Raw genomic sequence first — 23,785 nt, forward strand, 5'->3', positions numbered from 1 at the left:
CAGCGTATGAATTTCGGTGCCTAATTTCAGTGCTGCGGCAAGGACGTAAGCATCAAAGGGGTGCATGAAAAAAGGCACAAATAGGCGTTGTCACACCATCACTAAACATTTAATTCTAAACAACTTTGAGGAATACGAACAGCGATTCAGGCGTTTGTTATTGTCGCAAGGGAACAGACGCACGCAAAGTACAGCGCATTCAGCCTGGTTTTGGGTGAGCGTAAGCGACACTCTTCAGATCTACACGCATAATCACGTTCATCCAATTTGTTTAAACTAAGCATTCTAAAGCGTATTTTACAAGCAAGGATTCTTACACAGCAACTGTCTTTACAAAAGTTGCGTAAGGGGGAAACATGTCAAACTTAATGATACAGGGCTCAAAGGCAGTGGAATGCCTCTCTCGCGTGCTCTAAATGTCACGCGCAAACGCTCCCTCGGGCACTCGCTTTCGCAGCACTTTCTCCCACTGTGAAGGTGCTGCGCGCATCAGTTCCCCCCATTCGTCAGTTGACGCTCAAATAGACACAGGTAATAAAAAGATTAAACTTAAGTCAAGTTCATGTTGTGAAACACTATCAGAATGTCCACTGTTGATGATATTAGACTTCTGTTTTCAATAGCGATTTTAATATAGAAAGTCCTCGGCTATGCAGAGACCATTTTTAATCAGAAATCTAGTGTACATAGTTTTACGTTAGGAAATGCAGTCTCGAATTTACAAACAGTCAGCAAGTACCAAAGAACAGATCTAACACATTGATCAAATGTAGTTTTCAGTCACGCTCATGTCAGTCATATATTCAACTTGTTTAGTTTTGCCTTCATTCATTTTTGATTTCCGTCTTTAACACATGATTTATTTACAGCACATTTTTAAACATAAAGTTTAACTAACTCATTTCTAATATCTACCTTTTTATCTTCCTCATGCTGACAGTCAGTGCAGAACATTTTACTAGTTATTTTGCAAGACAGTTGTATTCAGACAAAGTCCCTTTAAGTATTTTATTGTTTTTTATTAAGATTAAAGTGTAATTTAGACTTAATCAGTTAACTATGAAAGTTAAAATAATTAGTCAAATTATTTTGTTGTGTAAATCAAAAATATACAGTTAATATTTCTTTAGGAGGCTAATAATACTGACCTTATTTTTATTTAAAATAAAAACGGCTTTTATTCACGAAATAAACAATAAGAAATAAGACTTATTATGCAATGACTGTAAAAAATATGGACGAAGCGACAGCCCCTTTTGCCATTGAACGCCTTGAGGGCAAAACGCCTGCTTGATGGGCACAAACTGTCGCAAAAGACTGCTGAAATTGGAGCCTGGACATGCACCGAAGGACTGTCTGAGGAGCCAGAGGAAGAGCGAAAATGAGCGGAATTGAGCTTCCAACCAAATGCTTTATGTAAAATCAACCACGCCCCCCGAACTTCTCACTTGACTGCCGGTATCTGCACTATAACAAGGCTCGCTGATGTAAATAGAAGCACTTACATTTAAAAACACAGTATAATATACGGTTTAAAAACGGTGTGATTTAAGCTGTTATACTTTAATAAAAGCAATACATGTTGGACTGCAGAAATAAACAACCTTTTATACACTCTAGCCTGAATATGAGCACAAATAATATATTCTCTTATTGTTATATTTGTTGTTGGTATTTGTTATCTTCATAGGGGTAGAAATAACACTTGTAAAATATGAACAATAACATATAAACAACACGAACATTTTTAAAAAGGTTATTACTTTTAATTATCTATCAACAGAACCCAAAATATACCCTACACTATAACGATTTACCGTGCGGGAACAATTGTGCGTTCAGAAGATAAATACAGCAAGATTTTTAAATATCAACAGGATATTTACACATTCCAACCCTGCAATTTGTCAATTTGTGCAAAAAAAAAAAAAAAAAACTTTGCACTATTAATACAATGTCCATCTGCAACATCGCTAGTATATTGTTTATTGATTTTCGTTTGAATTGTTTATTGATTTAATTTTTTTGCCTCCATTTTCATTTGGTTTATTCGATGCCTTCATTATATCTGGCAACGAGGAATTTCATTTTAATGTTTTGTTGGAGTTTTCAAATAAAACGCCAACAGTAAATGATGTAAATAAATAATATCTATCATTTACAGCTCTATTAGGCTATATAAGATTCGGTTTCAAGAACCTTATAATGTTTTATAACAGCAAATTCACTAGATTACTTAATAACATGCCGAAACTTAAAATGCAGAGACGTACTGTAAAGCAAGTTCAAATAACCTTACAGGAGATCAACGTGGAGATTATTATTTTAGACACATAAAGAGAATTACTGCTAACGATCACCTGTATTTTCCCCGTACTCAATTTTATTGTTATTTAATACTTGTGCAATCAATACAGGTTTATTGTTATTTATTTAGTCCTTTATTTGAATATTTGCGATATATGCTGTTTGCATTTTTATTCAAAGGTTAAACTCAGTGCTATACTTTGCGTTTACATCGTAGCCTGCGTTTGCTGACTGCGGTCAACCCATCTGCGGTTCAGAAAGAGACGGTCACGCTATCTGTGCTTTAAATTAAGCTACTCCGTGTTTCGCGGTAAATTAAAGATGCGTGTGTTTAATGCGCTGGAGTTTTAGAATCTTGTTTCACTTTATTTCGTGTGAATGAATTCAAATGATAATCAAAAATCGTCTCTTTTATTCATATTTGGGTAAATAATTATCATGACTTTGCATGTAGGCTATGCTATTATTTCTTTGTTTTGCTGTAATTGTGTTTTATTTGCGAGTTTAAAACATAATTAACAGTATTAAAGTCATTACCCAGCTGTCATGACTATTAACACTCCTTTTCATATTTACAATCTACTATTTAGGTGTTTACTGTGTAAGTATGACTGTTTTATTGGTTTATTTGTATTTTTCTGTAAATATTTTCCCCCTTTTCATGTGGAATGTTGCTAAATTAATGAAAAAAAAATATTGTTGTACAAATGTTTTTTTCCCTACTTAAATATAAATATATAAATAATATGAAAAGCATGTAAAATACAAAAATCATGAAAAATACAGTGTTTTTACTGTATGGTCATATTAGACAAATCATAAAAAAATAAAATCTAACTGTTTTCTGCCAACTCCACCAAGTTATTGTTCTACATGTCCTGATGTACCACTGTGCCCACTTTTCATATCATGTCATACAGTGGTACATCAGGAAATGTAAAACAATAATCTGGTGGAGTTGGCAGAAAACAATTTGATGTTATTTTTTAATGATTTTCCTAATATGACTACAGTAAAAAACACTGTATTTTTCATGATTTTAGCGCGCTATTATTAAAATATTCAACAGTAATATGATATGAAAAGTGCAGCTTTAATTATTATTATTGTTCTTCTTCTCTAGACTGAATCACATTTTTGAGAGTTTAAACATGCTCAAAGTGATGAAACTGCACACATGCCAGAAGTGGCGAAAATTCACATTTGATATCAGTTTTTGAATTGGATGTGACAAAATTGCTTGACAGTGCTACCTCTAAACATTTAATGAAGTAGCCCTCGAGCTACATTTCAAGCACATGTACGGAAATTGGCACACACATCAAACATGCCAGTACCTACAAAAAAAGTCTCTTAGAGCAAAATCTCAAAACAAAACAGGAAGTCAGATATTTTTTACTTTCCTCTGCCAAAAATTTGCAATTTTTTGCCATATCTAGGTGTTGTATTTTAACAAACCCCTCCTATTAAATTTTCTGATCAACACTGTCATTTAAAGGCCTTGGCAATGTTAAATTAAGATCTTTAGTTTTTGTCAAAGGGATTGTCCGTGGTGGTCTCACAAATTTTGGTGTTTCTCCACGAAACAGGAAGTTGTTATAACTCAGGCATGCATTAGCCCCTTTCACACAGTGATACCAGTAAATATCCGGAAAATTTCCGGAACGACTTTACCGGTATATTGAAAAAAGCGATGTTCACACAGGCGAGGACGTTACGGAAATTTTCCGGAAAAGAGCATTCACACATCCATTCCAAAATACCGGTAAATTCTGTCATCATTTACCACAAATGAGCTATAAACGGCTGCGCTTGTATTTGTAAACATTTGACTAAATTTCAAACTCTGTGGATGATCAATATTGTGAACAACTTTCGCAGGATCACTTTCGCATGTCGAGATGTTCATAATATGTGCGTGTGCAGGCGCTCACAGCCTGTTTCACAGGCACACGCAAAGCTTGAAGGTAAACAAACAACGGCTTATCATTAGCATCTTAACGATGATTATTTACACAGTTGCCATTAAGAAGAACATATAAACTTGATCTGACTAACTTCTAGCAGCTAAATGTGTCTGGAAAAATATTCAAAGGCTTTTATCCTCACAAACCGCGCGGACGTAAATGCGTCTGACTGTTGTGATTGGCTAAAGCAGACGTCTCACGTCAGCACGTTCTAGACGTGCACGCGCTTATTACGGGAATCTTCCTTCTGCATTCACACAGCGCAGCATTCCGGCAAATTGCCGGTAATGTTACAACTTCTCTTTCCGGAAAAAAAAGCCAGAACGAATTTACCGGTATTTTCAAAAAGGACCTGTTCACACATACAACCTTTCCGGAAAATTGCCGGCAATTTTCCGGAAAGGTCTGTATGTGTGAAAGGGGCTATTGTCTGATCTCCCTCAAAATTCACATGTTTGACAAAAACCAACAAGCAAAAATGCATGATTATATGGTGTCATGGTTTTATAATCACATAATGTGGTTATAATGGAAGTCAATGGTGCAAAAACAGCCACCAACAGCCACCAACAGTAAATTCTGGAGAAAAAATGAAAAATAAATAAAAACTAACAATGCATCAAACGCATTGTTGTTTTTTCACGTTTAAAAAAAACAGTTCACATAAAATTTTTAAATTGAAAATACAACATTTTTTTCACCAAATCAGAGACATCATTTATGAATTCGGCAATTAAAGAGTTTTGTAATTTTCTAAACTACTTACTAGTTTTGACACAGAAAATGTTATGGCCAAGTTAAGACTCAAAATTACCACAGAGTGAATGAAAACATCCCTAACAGTTCATAAGGTATATGTTAAGTTTGTTTACAGTTACAGTACAGCTCTATTTCAGCAGAAGTTCACTTGTTGTGATGCAATAATAAAAACAACATCAACACTGATAATTAATTAAATAAAATATTCCAATTGGAAAGTGTACTATATTTTCTTCCATCTTTTCAATCTCTTTACTACATTCTTGTTTTGCAATTAGGAGATTTTTTACAGAACAAATAATGTTGTTAATTTTTTAATTTGATATCTTCCTCAGGATGCATTGAAGTTTATGCACCATGGGAAAAGATGCAAACTTACAACTGGTGACATTGATCATGCCCTTAAACTGAAAAATGTGGAGGTGAGAAAACTGAAGCCACTTGAAATTGATTTCCTCATGCAGTCTGAACCAGAATCTTCATTGTCCTTTCTAGATTTTTTATTTTTTCTGTGTAGCAGAATTTGGTTGTACTTGTCTTTTTTAGCCACTGTATGGATTCCAGTCCGAGGAGTTCATCCCATTTCGCTTTGCAAGTGGAGGTGGCAGAGAATTGCACTTTTATGAAGAAAAAGAAGTGGATCTTAGTGACATCATTAATACACCCTTGCCTCGTGTACCTTTAGACGTTTCACTAAAAGGTAAGAAACAGGCATCTCTCATATAAAATTATCTTCAAATAAATTAAGCCAGGTATGTTTTCATTATTATTATCTGGACAGTCCTGAACTACAGTAATCAATAATTATCTAAAACCTGTGCTCAACTGGCGTAGTAATGCAAGCTTGCCTGCAAAACATAGAATGAACTTAGAAAAGCTTCCCATTATATGGAACAAAGCCTCCGTCAAGAAACTTAACTAAACAAGTCTTAAAGGGTCACGAAACACCAAGACACATTTTTTGAGCTGTTGACAGTCGTATATGTGTCCCACACTGCTAAAAACACTATTAGGACACCTATATTTAGCTAAAAAGTGTAAATTGGTTGTTTTTGCGTTATTTCAAGCAAATTCGTACTTCCGGTTTGAAACAAATTTTTGAAGCTGCGTCACGGCCATGACATAAAAGCGTTTTATTCCAGCGTGCAGACTGGGCGTCTGTGCCAGAGTGAGTCTTATTACGTCTTACAGTGTGTTGCATTAATGCATGAGTAAAGCTTGGTTTAAACCAATCAGCGCGCTCTATTGTGCAACTTCACTAATATTCATTGCTGTTAGAGTGTAGACGGCAGAGACGCCACGTTGTGTTGGCAAAACAAGCGTGAAGTGTTGCTTTTATTGTTTGCTGCCGTTAAGTTTTGTTTTCATTTTCTCTCTGTGAGAGCGCAGACTCACGTGTGGATTAATAGTGTACGCGACGCGCGACAACAATAACTTACGTGTCTAAGGAGGAACATTGTTTACCTGAGAGCTGTTCTCATCTGCAAACGCTGAGATCTGGATTCGCTTGTAGTCTCCTCTAAATAAAGACGTGGCTCTAGTTGCTGTGGATTGTCCTGTCTCTACAGATTTGGTAGGTGAGCGACCAGTGCTCTTTGTTTATTCAGTTTGTATTTTATTCGTATCAAACAAACTATTGCACCAGTGTAAACAAGTTAGCACTAACAGTTACATCTAAACCATAACCTCGTGTTGGATTTTGTGACCGGAATAACACACACGGCTTTTTGACGCTACCTGCCGTGTGCATCTAAGTTTCCGGGAAATGCTGAGTTTTTTTTTTTTCTCTCATTCGCCGTGCGGTATCAAACATTGCTTGAAAAATACACGCTTAGAGCAGATCCTCGAATCAAATATCTCGTTTGCCGGGAGGGACATGAATGAATTCCCTGAATGAAAGAGCCAAACTGCAGTTAAAGTCCACCATTTAAAAATGTGGCAAATAATTCTACAACAGATGTACATGTAAACACAGTCACATTGTCCGCTGTGGTTGTGTGTTGTGACTCTGAAATTCAGCGCGCCCAAATAGACACTCCCACACCAAGCCTCTTTTCTTCCTCCGACAACCCCCCCCCCCCCCCCAACAGAGCTGGACACGCCCACTTTTCAGACTTTTTCCAAAGTACAGGTGTGAAAACACCCTGCTGAAACGAGGGGGTTTCATGGCCCTTTAAAGAAAGCAAACAAACAAAATAAAATTAATGAAAAAGTGTCAGTGACTAAGGTCATCGTATTTCGGAGTATGCCGGCTAAAAGAGAGACATCAATGTATAATGTATAACACTCTTCAAACTAAAATGCTCCAGCGATTGTGCACAAATCCAAATCAATGCATGTGAAAGCAATAATTTAATCTAAAACAAACTGATGCTTGCATGGAGAACTTCACTATTGTTTACTTTAAAGGAGACAGATTGCAGTGCAACTTTTATTTCTGGAGAGATACAGAGATGTTATTGCGGCTCGTGTATCAGTGTATATGTTCACCAGATTTCTATTTCCACCTCAAACACCGGTCGAAAGTAAAATTGAATTAAATCATAACAATACATTTTGACTCAACATGGCTCCTGTAGATGGATTGTATTTTTATAAAGCAGATAGGAATAGAGTCAGGATCAAGATATGACAACTTAATTCTCGGCCATCATTCTTATTACGCTCACGATTGTGTCAATTTGCATATTTTTCTTGTCGCTAAAATCCATAATGCGTAATTAAACTTTAAATAATAATTAATAAGACAAATTTTAATAATGAGGAGTTATTTCTGTGTATAAAATACATCCACATTCCAGACATGAGCTGTAAAGAAAAAAAAGAGCTGTACTTGAGCTGTAAAGCGCAAGTTCCCTTATGTTTCTCGTGTTTTAAATGGCTGTTACATTAACATATTGCAACAATTTTAAATGATTAAATATTATGTAACAGAAATTAGCTCATTTTATGAATATTAATAATCCACAACAATGGTTTATTCTTAACTATTAATATTCCGGCTTAAGCTTTAGTCAATTTGGTCAAACAAACATATGATTGTATATGATCCTGCCCACTTGACCGAGCGGACTCTCAGATTATGAATATTAATTATCAACAATAACGAATTATTATTAATCATTAATATTCTGTATCAATTCATTGTTAATTTGACCAAACAAACATAACTAGAGCTGCCGCTCTTCCGAGTGGACACGGCAATGATCTATTCATTTAGAAAAAGGAAATTTAATTGCTACTTCTTGTGAAGTAGATTAATCATTCATACGTTTTAAACAACTTATAATAGCTAGGCAGGGGAATCTGTATTTCAGTGACATTTTCTCGTGAGGCAAACAATACAAATTCATTTGATTATAATAGGATTTATTGACTAGTCAGACGGATATCGAACAAACGCACAAACATACATTAAACATAGAACAAAGGTAAACCACATGGAAATATCGGGTCTATAGAACGTGTAACAACAAAGAGAAATAGTAAAGCTAGGAAATAGAGATTTCAGTTAAAAGAGTGACAAAACTTTCAGTTCCACATGCACCATTAAGGACCACTAAGATTATAAAAACAAAAACACCTTTTTTGATAAAAGGGGCACAGCTTAATCGCATAACTAAAAATACCTGGTCTTTCATGTCTGGAGGTCTCTCTTTGTATGCGAGTCTCTCTTCCGTCGTGATGAAAACTCTTTTTGATGTCCTACTTGATGCGTGGAGTTTGTAATGCAGTTCAGACGAACACGATCGCAAACTTTAAACTGAGTTTACTTTGCCGGAAAATAAAGAAAGCGTGGCGGGAAAAGTCCATGCGGCTTAGAAAGCCGCGTGGCCCTCAAAGGGGCCACGTTTGATGGGTTCTTTGTTCGGACGTTCTCTCTAGGATGTTTGGGGAGAAGTCTGGTTATACCTGCGGGTCACGTGACAACCCGTTCGGCATTCTGACCAATGATTTCAGGGGAAAGTTTGGGCTCGAATCATTCCTTTGTCTTGAGGCTGCTCGTATGCAAATTTGAGTGTCCGCCCAAAGCATGCGGACAGGCATTTAATACAGGGCTTTAAAGAATAAAGCAATGCGAGTTATGATCTTGCTCTATGCATCATGTGTTGTAAAATGTCAGCAGAAACCCTTCGGTACCAAACATGGGAGGTTTAAAGCAGGTCGCACACCAGAAGCGCCGCTCGGCGCCGCGACACAGCGCGTACATGACAGTTTAAAGTATCACACACCAAACGCGCACATTCGAATGATATTTAACATGAATCTTATCAGATGGCGCTCTGTGGCGCGGCTGAAAAATGAACTGCGTCCTGAGCCGTGGACGTGTGCCGCCGACAGCCGCCGACTTGCGGCGCCGGTGTGTGTATCCTGATAGAAACCTATGTTTAGAATTCAAAAATGCATGGCGCTGCGCGGCGCGCCGCCGAGCGGCACTTCTGGTGTGCGACCTGCTTAAGAGTACATCAACATAATTTTTCATATCCTTACATTATTTATGCTTTAAAAACGGCCTAAAGGGAACAGGCATACAGGTTATAAGAGAGGTTACACAGGTAAGAAAAGTCATAAATGAGATACAAAGTTTACAAAACATAACACTTTAGTTTTGTGCTGGTCCAGGATTTTTTTTAGTTAATTTTCTTTTTGTCGGAACAGCCTCGTGTGTGTGTGTGTGTGTGTGTGTGTGTGTGTGTGTGTGTGTGTGTGTGTGTGTGTGTGTGTGTGTGTGTGTGTGTGTGTGTGTGTGTGTGTGTCTGTGTGTCTGTGTGTGTGTGTCTGTGTGTCTGTGTGTCTGTGTGTGTGTGTGTGTGTTTGGCCAGCAGTGTCTTTGAAGTTCCAGGCTTATCTCTCCAGTCCCCCTAGATCACTTAAGCTGTCACGAAAATCCAGACTTCTTGGATCCAGGAGTCGTAATATTTTTTTTCTGGAGAAAGTCTTATTTTTTTTATTTCGGCTAGAATAAAAACAGTTTTTAATTTTTTACAAAACATTTTTGGTACAAAATTATTAACCCCTTTAAAGCATTTTTTTTCAATAGTCTACAGAACAAACCATCGTTTAAACAATAACTTGCCTAATTACCCTAACCTGCCTAGTTTACCATATTAACCTAGTTAAGCCTTTAAATGTCATTTTAAGCTGTATAAAAGTGTCCTGAAAAATATCAAGTAAATTATTATTTACTGTCATCATGGGAAAGATAAAATAAATTGGTTATTAGAAATGAGTTTTTAAAACTATTACGATAAGAAATGTGCTAAAACAATCTTTCCTCTATTAAACAGAAATTGGGGAAAAAAATAAACAGGGGTGACAATAATTCAGGGGGGCTCATAATTCTGACTTCAACTGTGTATATATATATATATATATATATATATATATATATATATATATATATATATATATATATATATATATATATATATATACATATACAGTTTTTTTATTTTATTTTTATTTTTTTTTACAGTGTTTATATATCCCAATAGTGACTTGCTATTTGGTTAGTCATTAGTGCTACTAGTATTACTGCTACATAATCATTATGTTGGCATGAGAAAACCAACATACTGTTATAATATTTAAACTTAATTTGACAGAAAGCTGTCCTGTGTTGTGATTTGTTTTGATATCTTTTAATACTGGTCACACTTACATTTGTCAAATAAATAATTTAAGCATTGTATTTTCAATAAAAAATTTGGCAAGCCATTTTTACCTTAAGTCCAAGTTCATTTTTTGACTGTCATAGATACATCTGCGTTGATTTATTATTATTTATACTGGCAAGAAGCTGTAATGTATTATTACTCTAAGCTGTCAATCAGATCCATAGCAACAAAACTAAAGAATAACCCTGTAACCATTTATCAACAGTGATATCTCTGTATCGGAACATTGTAAGTAGCTGGGTGTTGGCTCGTTTGCTAGCCAATGGGACTTATTGTATGATACTGCTAGTAGTGATTAGCTAAATGTTATAACATGCTTAAAATGCTTGCTAAGTATTAGGATTTGATTAAACATGTAAATGAGGCCTGCCAGTTAACAACCCAGTGGACCCTTGGAACCACTTAAAACACCCTAGCAACCACCTAGCAATGTCTTAGCAACACTTTAGCAACCACCCAGCAACCACTTAGTAACCTCTATGCTTCCTGCCAACTGCCTTTGAGTCCCAGCGCAGTCACGTTGGCTTTTTCAAGCCAACATCAAAGTTTGTCAATGACCTTTTGTTTCTAGTTTTTAGACAAAAATCCATGCGGGCCATTTTGTGCTGTAAAACTGAACATTTTAAGCTGCTCAACTACAGTAAAAGTGTCTTTGCATTTTCTTTGAAATAACAATTGTTCGATTGCCATTTCAGCAGTGTGAATTTTAACAGTGTACTTTATTTCAGGGTCCCCACGGGTCCTTAAAAAGTCTTGAAATGTCTTAAATAAAATTTTCGATTTTTAAGGTCTGAAAATGTCTTCTGAATAAAATCTGAAAATGTCTTCTAAATGAATTCTTTAATTTTCCATAAGGAGGTCTTAAATTTCATGTGGGATCTTAAATTTCATGTCTGACTTGTCTTATGGCGGCAAATCAATGCCAATATAAATCATGCGCAGCGGTGATGTTTAATAATAGGTGACGACTTACTTTCAATAATGAGATATTTCTTGTAATAATTAATCTCATATGCCTATTCTTACCATCATGACCAAGTCATATAATGACTTATCAAAATAATGAGATATATTCTTTTAACAAACTTTATTACTTGGGAGAGAAAGAGTAAGTTATATCATGCGGCAAAAGATCTCTCCATTAAACAGAAATTGGGGAAAAATATACATGGGCTAATAATTCAGGACGAATAATTCAGACTTTAAATGTGTGTTTTTGAACCATTTGATAAAGTTTAGCACTTACATTTAAACTGAACTCAAGCCAAATGTGTTAAAATTTATAAAAATCTTTTTTATTTTTCATAGACTCATTGTCCTTGACTCATTTTTTATGAAGAACAAGTCAAAATAAATTGGATGGACAATAGTATACAAAATAGGCTATACATGCATGCAGTGCATAAAGTACAAAGGTTTATAGTAAATATATTGCCATTAGTTTGTTATTCCACTTTACAGTTAAAGTCAGAATTATTAGCCAGCCTGAATTATTAGCTCCCTGTTTATTTTATCCTAATTTTTACTTAACGGAGAGATTTTTTTCAACACATTTCTAAGCATTATAGTTTTAATAACTCATTTCCAATAACTGATTTATTTTATCTTTGCCATGATGACAGTAAATAATATTTGACTAGGTATTCTTCAAGACACTTCTATACAGCTTAAAGTGACATTTAAAGGCTTCACTAGGTTAACTAGGCAGGTTAGGGTAATTAGTCAAGTTATTGTATAACGATAGTTTGTTCTGTAGACTTTGGAAAAAAAATAAATAGCTTAAAGAGGCTAATAATATGGACCTTAAAATGGCTGTTAAAAAATTAAAAACTGCTTTTATTCTAGCCGAAATAAAACAAGAAAAAAGTGGGCTAATAATTCTGACTTCAACTGCATACAGTATGTGACCTTTAAGATCTGGGCATGTTGTATATAGAAAGTGGTATTTGTATGCCTCTGAAGTGGAATAATGTAATGGATACATGCAGTGAGTAAAGCCAAACGAAGATTGTAGAAATTAAATTGTTGCTCAATAGGTGGTGATAAACACCCATCTGAATGTCTGTCACTGTATTTTTTATGTTTGATTGGGCTAATCATTTTTGATTGAAGTCTTTATATGCAGGTTATTTAATCATTAACTAAAAATGAGATTGAAAAATATATATAATATATAGATATATATATTTTCCACTGATCTATATTACAAGTTTTCCTGTAATCTGCTCACGGTTCACTTCTCCTCGCGCTCAAACATCACCGTTGCGCTCGATTAATATTGGCATTGATTTGCCGCCATACTCGTCTTTTTTTTTTTTTTTTTTCAACCGCTTTTTGACCAGCGCAACATTTGGGTGTAGCACTTCATGGGTGCAACCTGCATCATTCCATAGGTGACATACGAGTAAGTGATTGATGAATGCGTTGCGTTGATACTTCGCCACCACGGCATTTTGCAAAATCGCAAGCATGGGCAAGTGTTTGTTTGATGACAATTGGTTGTAGGACGAAAAGTATCGGGGGTGGCTAAAGAAAACAGCCAGTAATCATAAAGGGAGGTGTGCTTTATCTGAAAAAAATGATAAAACTGGGGACAATGGGCCGCAAAGCTCTCGATTCACACATAAAAGCAGAGAAGCACATAAAGTATGTAAAGTCGCAGGCAAGTAGTTTGCCCATAAGTATGTTCTCATCGAGCACTTCGACCTCAGCCTTCCACAAGGCCGTCCACTTCAAGCAATGCCTTCAGCAGCTTTGCGAATATAGTTACATTTAAGGCCGAAATACTGTGGGTATTTCAAACTGTAAACCGCCACCACTCGTAAACCTCAAATGAGGACGTCCACCTACTTTTTCAAGCAATGTTCCCTGACTCAGAGTGTGCGAGTACGTTCACATGTGGAAGAGACAAAACAGCATATTTAGCATGATTTGGTGTTGCCCCATACCTAAAGAAGAAACTAATTTCACAAGCAAACAAGGATGCTTTTATCATAATGTTCGATGAGTCCATGAACCCAGCAACGAAGACTTAGACTTGCACTTTAGACGTTGGTCAACTGACGAGACCGGTACCCTGTTGTCAGGGTTCTAAGGTCAATCAGCACTCTGCATAAAAGTTTTTGCTTCCCTTTGACCAGTCTTGAGTGTGGCTATGGTGAGTTGTGCCATGCACAAATGCTAATGCTTCACCACATCATTCTGTGTTGACACACTGAACATTTTCCTGTTTTATTTTTGTTTAGGTAAAATCTTAAATTTTCATTTTAGAGGACTTAAAAAGGTCTTAAAGATATAAAATTTCCTGTTAAAAAAACTGCAGATAACCTGTATTTGAGGTGCACTATTTGCATGCCATCTGTTGTCTGTCAATGACAAGACATTATGTTCCCCCCATAAAAATAGAATAAAATCATTTATGTCTCTTACAGCTCACTGGCTAAGTATAGATGGTGTCCAGCCTGCAATTCCAGAGAACCCACCTTCTGGTAAGTGAGATTTCCAGCCTTTTTAAAGTCAAAGTCAATACCAGCTTTATTGTCAATTCAGCCACATGTACAGGGCATATAGAGAATCGAAATTACGTTACTTTCAAACCCTAGGTGCCTAACATATAATGGTAATATAAAAAATAGTGTTTTAAGAAAAAGAAAATTTATAATATATACAATTGTACATAAAATGTGGTCTAAAAATATACATAAAATGTTGTCTAAAAATATACATGTATTATGAATAAAAATTACATAATACAATGACATTAAGGGCATATAGCAAATAAGTGCAAACCAGAGTTGTGCCGATAAAGATCAGTATAGTGCAAAAAGGCTTGTAAACATGATAATTATGATAAATAACGTGACAGTGTCATATAGGGAGAGGTAGTATGGTGTGTCTAACTGGTAGACCAGTGTTACATAAAGTGACCAGTGCAGATTAATGTGTGTGTGTTTGTCTGTGTTTGTGTCTGTGTCAGTCAGGCAGTCACTCAGTCAGTCAGTCAGTCCTTCAGTCTGTTGGTCCTGGCCTTGAGACTTCTCAGTCTCCTCCCTCATGGCAGCTGACTAAAGAAGCTGTGCATTGGGTGGGTGGGATCTGCTGTTATGCAGAGGGCTTTTCGGGTGAGACGGGTTGCTCCAAATGTCCTTGAGGGAGGGGAGAGGGACTCCAATGATCTTCTCAGCTTTTCTCACTATGCGCTGAAGAGTTTTTCTGCAGGTTGCATTGCATGTTCCAAACCACACAGTGATGCAGCCGGTCAGAACTCTCTCAATAGTGCCTCTGTAGAAGGTGGCTTGATTGGGGCTGGTGCTCTTGCTCTTTTAAGTTTGCGGAGGAAGTAGAGACGCTGCTTTGAATTTTTACATTTTTTTTTTTGGCCAGTGCAGTGGTGTTTTTAGTCCAGGAGAGATCCTCAGTGATGTGTACACCGAGGAACTTGGTGCTGCTCAAACTCTCTACAGATGCACCGTTGATGTTCAGAGGAGCATGCACAGTGTGCACTTTTCTGAAGTCAACAACAATCTCCTTTGTTTTCTCCACATTCAAAAAGAGATTTTTGTCTCTGCACCACTCAGCCAGACGGCTTACCTCACTTCTGTAGTTTCTCCCATCGCTTTTGTTGATGAGACCCACCACAGTAGTGTCATCCGCAAACTTGGTAAACAGATTAGAGTTGTATGATGGTGCACAGTCGTGAGTCCGCAAAGTGGGGGCTCAGCACACATCTCTGAGGGGCCCCTATGTTTAGAGTGATGGTGCTGGATGTGTTGCTGCTGGCCCGTACTGCTTGTGGTCTTCCAGTGAGCAAATCCAGCAGCCAGTTAAACAGACAGGTGTTGAGCCCCAGCTGGACCAGTTTTTGACTGAGCTGTTGAGGATGATAGTTTTGAATGCTGAACTGAAATCTATGAATAGCATTCGAATATAGTTTTGTCGAGATGTGTGAGTGCTGAGTAAAGTGCAGTGGAGATGGCATCATCAGTCGAGCGGTTGGACCGATAAGCAAATTGAACAGGGTTCCAGGGAGGGGGGAGGACAGACTTAGGCCCCGTTTACACTAATGCGTTTTAGTTTGAAAACGCATAAGTTTTGCTACGGTTACGCCAACCGTCCACACTACGCCGGAGTTCTCGAGCGCCGAAAAACGGAGCGTTTCGAAAACGCTGGAGAGGCCGTTTTCATTCTGAAACGCTGCTGCTCCGTCTCAGTGTGGATGATGGAAAACGGAGACATCTGAAAACGGAGGCGGGGCTGCTGACATTCGCCTCTCTGATTGGGGCTTTTCCTGAATATTAAGTAGCCTAACACACACAGTTCAGTCCTGCTTTTTCTTCGTGTAAGTTCAGACTTTGCATGTTTGATCAAGGCTGCAGTCTCTTCTTCTCAGTTAGATATGGAAAACAGACTATACCGAGGACACGGGTAAATCTTTAAAGGGAACAGTGTACTTTATAACTTCATTCACATCACCCTGGCTACGTTGTTTCACTTTCTCAACAATAAATTGTATACATGATTTAAGCAACTGCCTATTTTTATTTTAACATTAACAACTAAACAGACAGCAGAAACGTTGAGGCGCCGTGCTGCATGAGCGTCATCTTCACTGTGTGGATATTTATAACAAAACGGAGCCGATAACAACTGCCTCCTTTCAATTTCAGTGAAAATACGAAACACACCCTCTCCTTTGCTGAATATCAGTTTTAATAATCGATAATGGCCATTATAAAAGTATAACATACAATAAGTTTTTACATTATAGGAAATAAAGGCAAGCGATCAGTCAATATACAGTAGGTGAGAGTTCAAAGTGGCTATTAACGCCGCGGCTGGTACCGCCGCCGTTTGAAATAGGTGCCGCTCTGTTTTTAGTGTATGACCGCAGTTTGTGAATGAGCCGCCAGGGGGCGCAAAGGGACGGGATGCGAACGGACAGAAATAGCCCATACAGCTACTGTGCTTGTAAATGATATTAAACAATAAGTCAAAGCATTATAATTCCTTCATTAATCATTTAAAATTTGTTAACACGCTTTTAAGTGCAAAAGTTTTAAGTTGTAAACTTTTTAAGTGCAAAGAGGATTCGTTTTGGAAAATAGAATTGAAGAAGTAAAAGACAACTAAAATGAAAGCATAAACATTTAGTACAAATAAGTAGTCTTAAATAAATAAATAAATAAATAAATAAATAAATAAATAAAGCAGCCTAAATATAGAAAGATGTTCAGTGTTTGCTATTTTGATAGGACTAAGACAAGACATTTTCATTTATGTTTTATTTCTGTTTTTATTTCCATTTTCGTTGTTGATTATATTTTACTATCTCATTTATGTCTCAACAATTGTACATAAACGAATAATAAACGAATAATGAAAATAAATGAATAATGAAAATAGGCCTAAATAAATTATTTATTTAAAGACATTGCCGTACAGTACGTGAAACACTGAGAAAAATAAATTGACCTACCTTAAGCAGATCACTAAAAGTATAATAAAATTATTTTTGCCGCAGGACATAAATTAAGTCTTGCAGGTTTATTTTTAATAATTTAGTTTCAGTTCTGTTCAGTTTTTTTTTTTTTCAAAACGTCAATGTTCTCCTTTAAAGTAGCTATAACTGTTGTTTTGTTTTTTTGTTTTTTTTTTTACTTATGGCTCAGTATGTTTTGTATTTTAACTTCATATTCAGTCACCTTGCAAATGTGTGTGAAATATAATGCCGCATAACCGCGGAAAAAGAAGAAAAAGCTGTCAAAGGTTAGAGCTAATTCATCAAAATAAGCTATATTAAAATACAGCATTTATGTTAATACAGGCAGAGTGTGAACAAACTCAATGCTAAGATATGCGCTTGCCTTTTAATGCATTTGCTGCCTTTTTATAGGCTAAAGGCAACTATGTATAATAATGTTTTTTTTTCTTGTTTTTTTTTTGTATGGTAAAGGACAATACACATTATGTTATTGATGTAAACTTAGGCTCAAACTTATCATTGATAAATGTGACCTACCTCAAGCAGATCACTTAAAGTATAAAAAAATAAAGTAGGCTATATATATATATATATTCTTAATAAACTTCACAGCCACAAATATAAAAACAACTTGTATTAAAACTGGGCGAGGATTAGAAAGAATACGATGCTTGTTATATATAATTTAAATTTTGATTCCAATTTCTGCAAGCACATTTTTTCACTCGCTACTCTGCTAGAAACTTCGCCGCCGGAGAGCACCTCAATAATGTAAACATTTGTTTAAAGATGGAGCGCAAGATGTGCCGAGTGTCAACATGTGAAGAACGATGGCAAAGCTAAGTGTGATTATTGTAATAAACTAAGTTATAAAGCAGAGTCCCGACCAACAGGACTAAGCATATGCGGTTGGCTCATTCTTCACGAATATAGAATTAAAATAATGGCGCGTTAGGTTCACTAAGCAGCGCATTCTCTCCGCCTCATCGTTTAACCAGCGGGACACGCTGCTGAAGCAGGAGAGACACTCCGTCATTCATAATCTTAGCTGATGTATCGGAGTCGAAAGAATATATCAAAGAGGAATTTTCTTTTAACAGTCCCGATATGTTTAATCTTTTTATTTTTATTTTTTTCGTGTCATTTCTCTTCAGCAAATTAGATATTTTTTAAAGCTGCTTGATTCTTTTAAAACCGAAAGCAGAGTCCATGGTGTTTTTCCATAAGATACTCCTTTATGAATGTTTTAATTTTTTTATTAAAGTCTTTAATGTGCTTTTTGATAGTTTTATTTTATTTCAAGCAGCATCTAAATGCGAATTTATCCTCAAAACTTGGCATGAGAGCGATGCAAGTCATGTGTGGCATAATTGCCTTTTTTCCCTGCGCGTGCGAGATCAATTTCTGATCTTTTTGCAACTAAAATGAAAGCATAAACATTCAGTACAAATAAGTAGTCTTAAATAAATAAATAAATAAATAAATAAAGCAGTCTTTTAACCTAAATATAGAGAGATGTTCAGTGTTTGCTATTTTGACAGGACTAAGACAAGACATTTTCATTTCTGTTTTTATTTCTGTTTTTACTTACATTTTCGTTGTTGATTATAGTTTACTATCTCATTTTATGTCTCAACAATTGTAGATAATAATAAACGAATAATGAAAATTAATGAATAATGAAAATTAATGAATAATGAAAATTAATGAATAATGAAAATAGGCCTAGATATATTATTTATTTAAAGACATTGCCGACATTGAGCTTAAGTTGAATGCAGCTTCATCAAAAGCAAAAAAAAAATAATAATAATTTGACCTATTTTAAGCAGATTATAATAAAAATATTTTTGCCGCAGGACATAGATTAAGTCTAGCAGGTTTGTTTTTTTAATAATTTAGTTTCAGTTCAGTTTTTTTTTTTCAAAACGTCAATGTTCTCCTTTAAAGTAGCTATAACTGTTGTTTTGTTTTGTTTTTTTACTTAATGGCTCAGTATGTTTTGTATTTGAATTTGACGCGTCAGAAAAAAAAAACTGCTGAATCTCTGCAAATATTTGGTTAACTTATAAAACAAATGTATGGTTTAGTGATGTTAGTAATGCATAGAAAAATGCAAAGCAGAATTATTAAAGTTATTATTTCATTGATCTGAACATAACCATTTATAATATAATTACTAACCCGTCGTCTAAAATATTAAAATAATAAAATAGTCTATTATTTTATTCATGGCTAGAGCTTGATTAAATTGATTAACAAGCCATGTGCTTTTGTTTGTTTGTTCTCTGTACTGGGTATACGCAAAACATTTTCTAAAATGTCAAGCAGTATTTGTCTATACCTTTAATTAATTCAAAATATTAAAAATAACAATAATAAAATTATAAAAATACAAAGATAAATAGAGCAGCATTTTGCTAATTATAATAGTCGTTTATATTTATATACATGTGTTTTTGCATATTCGTTATTTCACTTGATGCATTCGTTATTTAATGTTTGAATACTGAAATAAAAAGCCATCGTTTAAAAGGTTATTTCACCATCAAAATGTAGCCTGTTATATGTATCATTAACGTTTTATATAAAACTGCTGTGCAGTGTAAATGGGACCTTAATACAGTTTAAAGCGAAGTTGTCTGTAAGGATGATTGGCATGGCATGTCTATTGTTGTGGCTCGCGTTGTGAATATTAGAAAATAACTGTCGGGTGAAGGCTTTATGGTTGTGCGGAATTGCCTGCTGCTGTCATGGCTCAGCAGGCAACACCCTATTCAGCTAGGCTATGTTCGGTGTTTTTATGTACAAATTCGTTTTGGCGAATGCTAGAGCGTAATAGAGATATTTTAAATAACAAGTATAGTTCAGTCCAGAAGTTGCTGTGCATAGAAACATTCATTTTCATAAGGCCCCATTTGCGGTTTGGTTTTAAAACGCATAGGTTTTGCTACGGTTACACCATCCGTCCTCGGGAGTTTTGGATTTTGTGTAACCATGTTTGTGGAAAACACTTGAGGGTGGAGACATACCCCTTCCCCCATCTCATAACCAAAAGCTTGTCTTTCAGGTGTTAATGGGCATCGAGACCGAAGTCATGTCGCATTTCCACTGTCGGCCTATAGCTCGCAGCGCGTAACGCAAACCCAGCCCCCAGAACGTCCCCCGACTGTTGGCATCGTGCATCCGTTAATAACTAGGTAGAAAATGTATTTTATAACATCCTCATTTAGACACAGTCAAACATTCAGCCCAAATGCACTGGAGAGACCTGAAACGTGTTCCCAAAAATGCTCTGTTTGCACGATTTGATTATTATCATCATATCCAAATACTTTATAAATAATATTCTAAACCTTCTCTGGTGTTTATTGTTTTTAGAAAATATCTAAAATCTTTTAAAAGAAAATATCTTGTAAAATAAAAGTTTGATTTGGCTTTAACGGTTTTATTTATGTATAGGCCTACCTAAACTGTTATAGCTTGCTTTTTTTTGTTTTATATTGGTTTGTTTATTTAATGCGATTTTATTATATCCGATAATGTAATTCTTTAAATTATATTTCAATGTGGCTTAGGCTTATCAAGATATGACACTTGTTTTGAGTCTACAAAAGGTAATTTGTAAAGTGTTATGTCTTTCTGTTGTATTCATATGGTGTATTATCTGCAAAATAAATAACAAAAAGAAAGAAGCCGCTAGCAGCATCAACAGAGCTGTGAAGAGAGCGCTCTTTTGCTCGGTCTCTCACACACAACCTTTATGTCTGCTGTGTCTTTAATATGGTGTGTAGATTATTATGCGTTATTGAAACATCAAGGGGGACGCAGCAAAATCACTTATAAATTAAAATTGTATTATTCTATGCAACAGCCTTACATTTAAAACGGAAACATAAGGGCGATTATAAGCAAAAAGACCTCAGCCTATAAGTCTAGATGTTTTCTTTTCCTTTTTTATTTATTTGTTTATTTGTTTGGCGCATGTGTGCGATAGGAAAACTAGTGTAATTACGGCAAGCCATCTTTCCCAGACTCGGGGCAAATTCCTTTCACTCCGTCCCGAAGCCCCAGCTGGCCCTCCTGCCATCCACTGCGTAAAACATATGCTGGATAAGTTGACGGTTCATTCCGCTGTGGCGATCACAGACTAATAAAGGGACTAAACCGAAAAAAAAATGAATGAAGAATGAATGAATAAATTAATAATAATAAAATAAAAATAAGGTAATAATAAACACAAATGCCGCGTAAGCGGCCTTTTTTTTTTTAGAGATGGTACATTTGAATTGCCTCTTCCCACTTCCCCCACCTCGAAATTGAAAGTTGCAAAGAGAACTCAATAGCAAAGATCATAGCCCATTTACACATCAACACATAGCCCATTTACACATCAACACAGTGCAAGTTTAGCGGAAGAATGTCAAATCAGAGTCACGCAGATGAAGCACACCAGCTACTACTATGAAACTATTAAAATTGTTTTGTCATAAATTTGCTTATTTGCAGCAGCTTTTTTTCGCGCAACAGAAATGCGGTGTTGGGAAGCCGTCAATGAATAAAAACAGGGTCAATAGTGAAATCGGCTTTTCATTGTATCCCTATAACCTATTTCAGTGCATTGAAGGCCTTTTATGGTGTCATCTCGATAGAATAGCCTAAGTTATAAATAATTTAAAGAACAAAGTTATAAAAACTCACATTACATAAATAAACAATTAAAAAAATGTTTAGGTTGTCTATTTAATTGCCCTCGTGATGATGTGCTTTATCATTATGTGCGTTTTACTTATAACTAACCTGATTCAAATGATGGATCTGCGACACAGAAACTAGGGGTTTTGGGGGACATGCATCACTATATCTTTTTTTTTCCCCAAACTGTGCATAGTTCAGCCGCCAGTTACTGTACGTCTTTTTTTGGAAAAGCACCCCATGTCCGCTATGCCGCGCGCCTCTTTCTCTGGGCAAAAATGAGTTGACTTTTAAAATAATAAATATATAGATTAATTAAATTTTCAGCAAAAGAGACATTTATTTCATATTTCACTATGCATTTCCTCTGATCTTTATAGCTTAATTAAACACATATTGTCAAAACCCACACATAGGCCTATTGTATGAAAATGAAAAGGGCATTTTTTGTTATTATTACACTACTATTTGTTATTTGTTGCCTAGGCTATTTTCACTTTTGAGGTGCTTTATTGGCATGACAAGTAACTGTACATTCGTTTTGCCAAAGCAGTGCGCGTCTCACAAACAAGACAGTGCAAAAAGGGCAGTAGTGCAAACAAATATGAAAATAACATATAATAAAAAATGATTAATAAAAATAAAAATAGAATAAAAAAATAAAAATATAATAATAACAATAAAAATAGATTTTTGATAACATTAAACAGGATAAAGGTAATAATAGTAGCCTATTATCAAAAGTAAGTCCACATAAAGAGTTCCAGTATTTGTGTGTTGGAGACAGGAGCGGGTATTGTTGGGTGAACACACAGCAGCACACACACTCCCCCAGTAAGATGGGTTCTGTTCAACAGGGACTCAAAGTTGTTTTGTATGTGTTGGATTATCGGGTAGAATTTCTCCCGGATCTCGGAGTATTTAGTGCACTCAGGATATGCAGCTCCGTCTTAATCAGCTGCTGAGGGCACAGCCGCTTCTCCACCGGCAGCCATGTTTTTTTTTTTGTGCCGGCCCGTCTTTACGGCTAGCTGATGCCCGCTGCCCGCTTCTAACATGTTAGAAAATACTGCAAATCAAGCTGTCGGTATCTCCCCGCGGTTGAAATTGTTCGTTGTTCGGAAAAAAAGAAGAATAAATATCAGCGCGCAGTAGTTGCTTTCTAGATTATTTAGGCCTATATTCAGCTGTTTTAATCTTGCAATTCTGATAATTAGAGATAATTTCTGTTTTTATCAACTTGTCTGTCAATTGCTACTTATTTTATTAATTTGTTGATGTGAATATACTACATAGTCTTGTATATGCATATCTAAAATCCTTTGGCATTCAAATTTGCTTTGAACTTGAAAGAGAGAAAGAATTGGATTTTACCTGTCAGAGCACATTGCATATGCTTTTTTGAAATAACATTTATTTAACAAATATTTTAGCACATCGAAAGTAATTAAATTACCTGTCTTTTGATTAAAACCTTTATGCAAAAAGATCAGAAAAAAGGCAATATGCGACACATGACATGCATCGCTCTCATGCCACGTTTTGAGGATACATTCGCTTTTAGGTGCTGCTTTGAATAAAATAAAATTATTAAAAAGCACATTAAAGACTACTTATAAAATAAAACATTCATAAAGGAGTATCTTATGAAAAAACACCAATTGACGGGCTCTGCTTTCGGTTTTAAAAGAATCAAGCAGCTTTAAAAATATAATTTGCTGAAGAGAAATGACAGGGAAAAAAAGATTGAACATATCGGGACTGTCAAAAGAACATTCCTCTTTGATATATTCTTTCGACTCCGACACATCAGCTAAGATTATGAACGACAGAGTGTCTCTCCTGCTTCAGTGGCGTGTCCAGCTGGTTATAAACGAGGAGGCGGAGAGAATGCGCTG

At 35.7% G+C, this 23,785-nt stretch overlaps 1 protein-coding gene and 1 long non-coding RNA gene across 5 annotated transcripts in view; one reads left to right on the top strand and one right to left on the bottom strand.

Annotated features, from left to right (window-relative positions):
- taf6 (TAF6 RNA polymerase II, TATA box binding protein (TBP)-associated factor) overlaps positions 1 to 23,785 on the top strand; it is a 155,974-nt gene that overhangs the window by 80,461 nt on the left and 51,728 nt on the right. For 3 of the 4 annotated variants that reach the window (XM_087251755.1, XM_087251754.1, NM_001004557.1), the window contains 3 exon segments: positions 5,369 to 5,455; positions 5,580 to 5,733; positions 14,143 to 14,199. In XM_087251755.1, coding sequence (XP_087107881.1) covers positions 5,369 to 5,455; positions 5,580 to 5,733; positions 14,143 to 14,199 — 298 coding nt within the window. 4 annotated transcript variants of the gene reach the window in all.
- The window catches only part of LOC147844405 (uncharacterized), an 83,969-nt gene that overhangs the window by 1,703 nt on the left and 58,481 nt on the right, over positions 1 to 23,785 (bottom strand). The window lies entirely within an intron of this gene.

This window comes from Danio rerio, chromosome 5 (genome assembly GCF_052040795.2).
Source record: "Danio rerio strain M-AB ecotype USA chromosome 5, GRCz13ab, whole genome shotgun sequence".
NCBI lineage: Eukaryota > Metazoa > Chordata > Actinopteri > Cypriniformes > Danionidae > Danio > Danio rerio.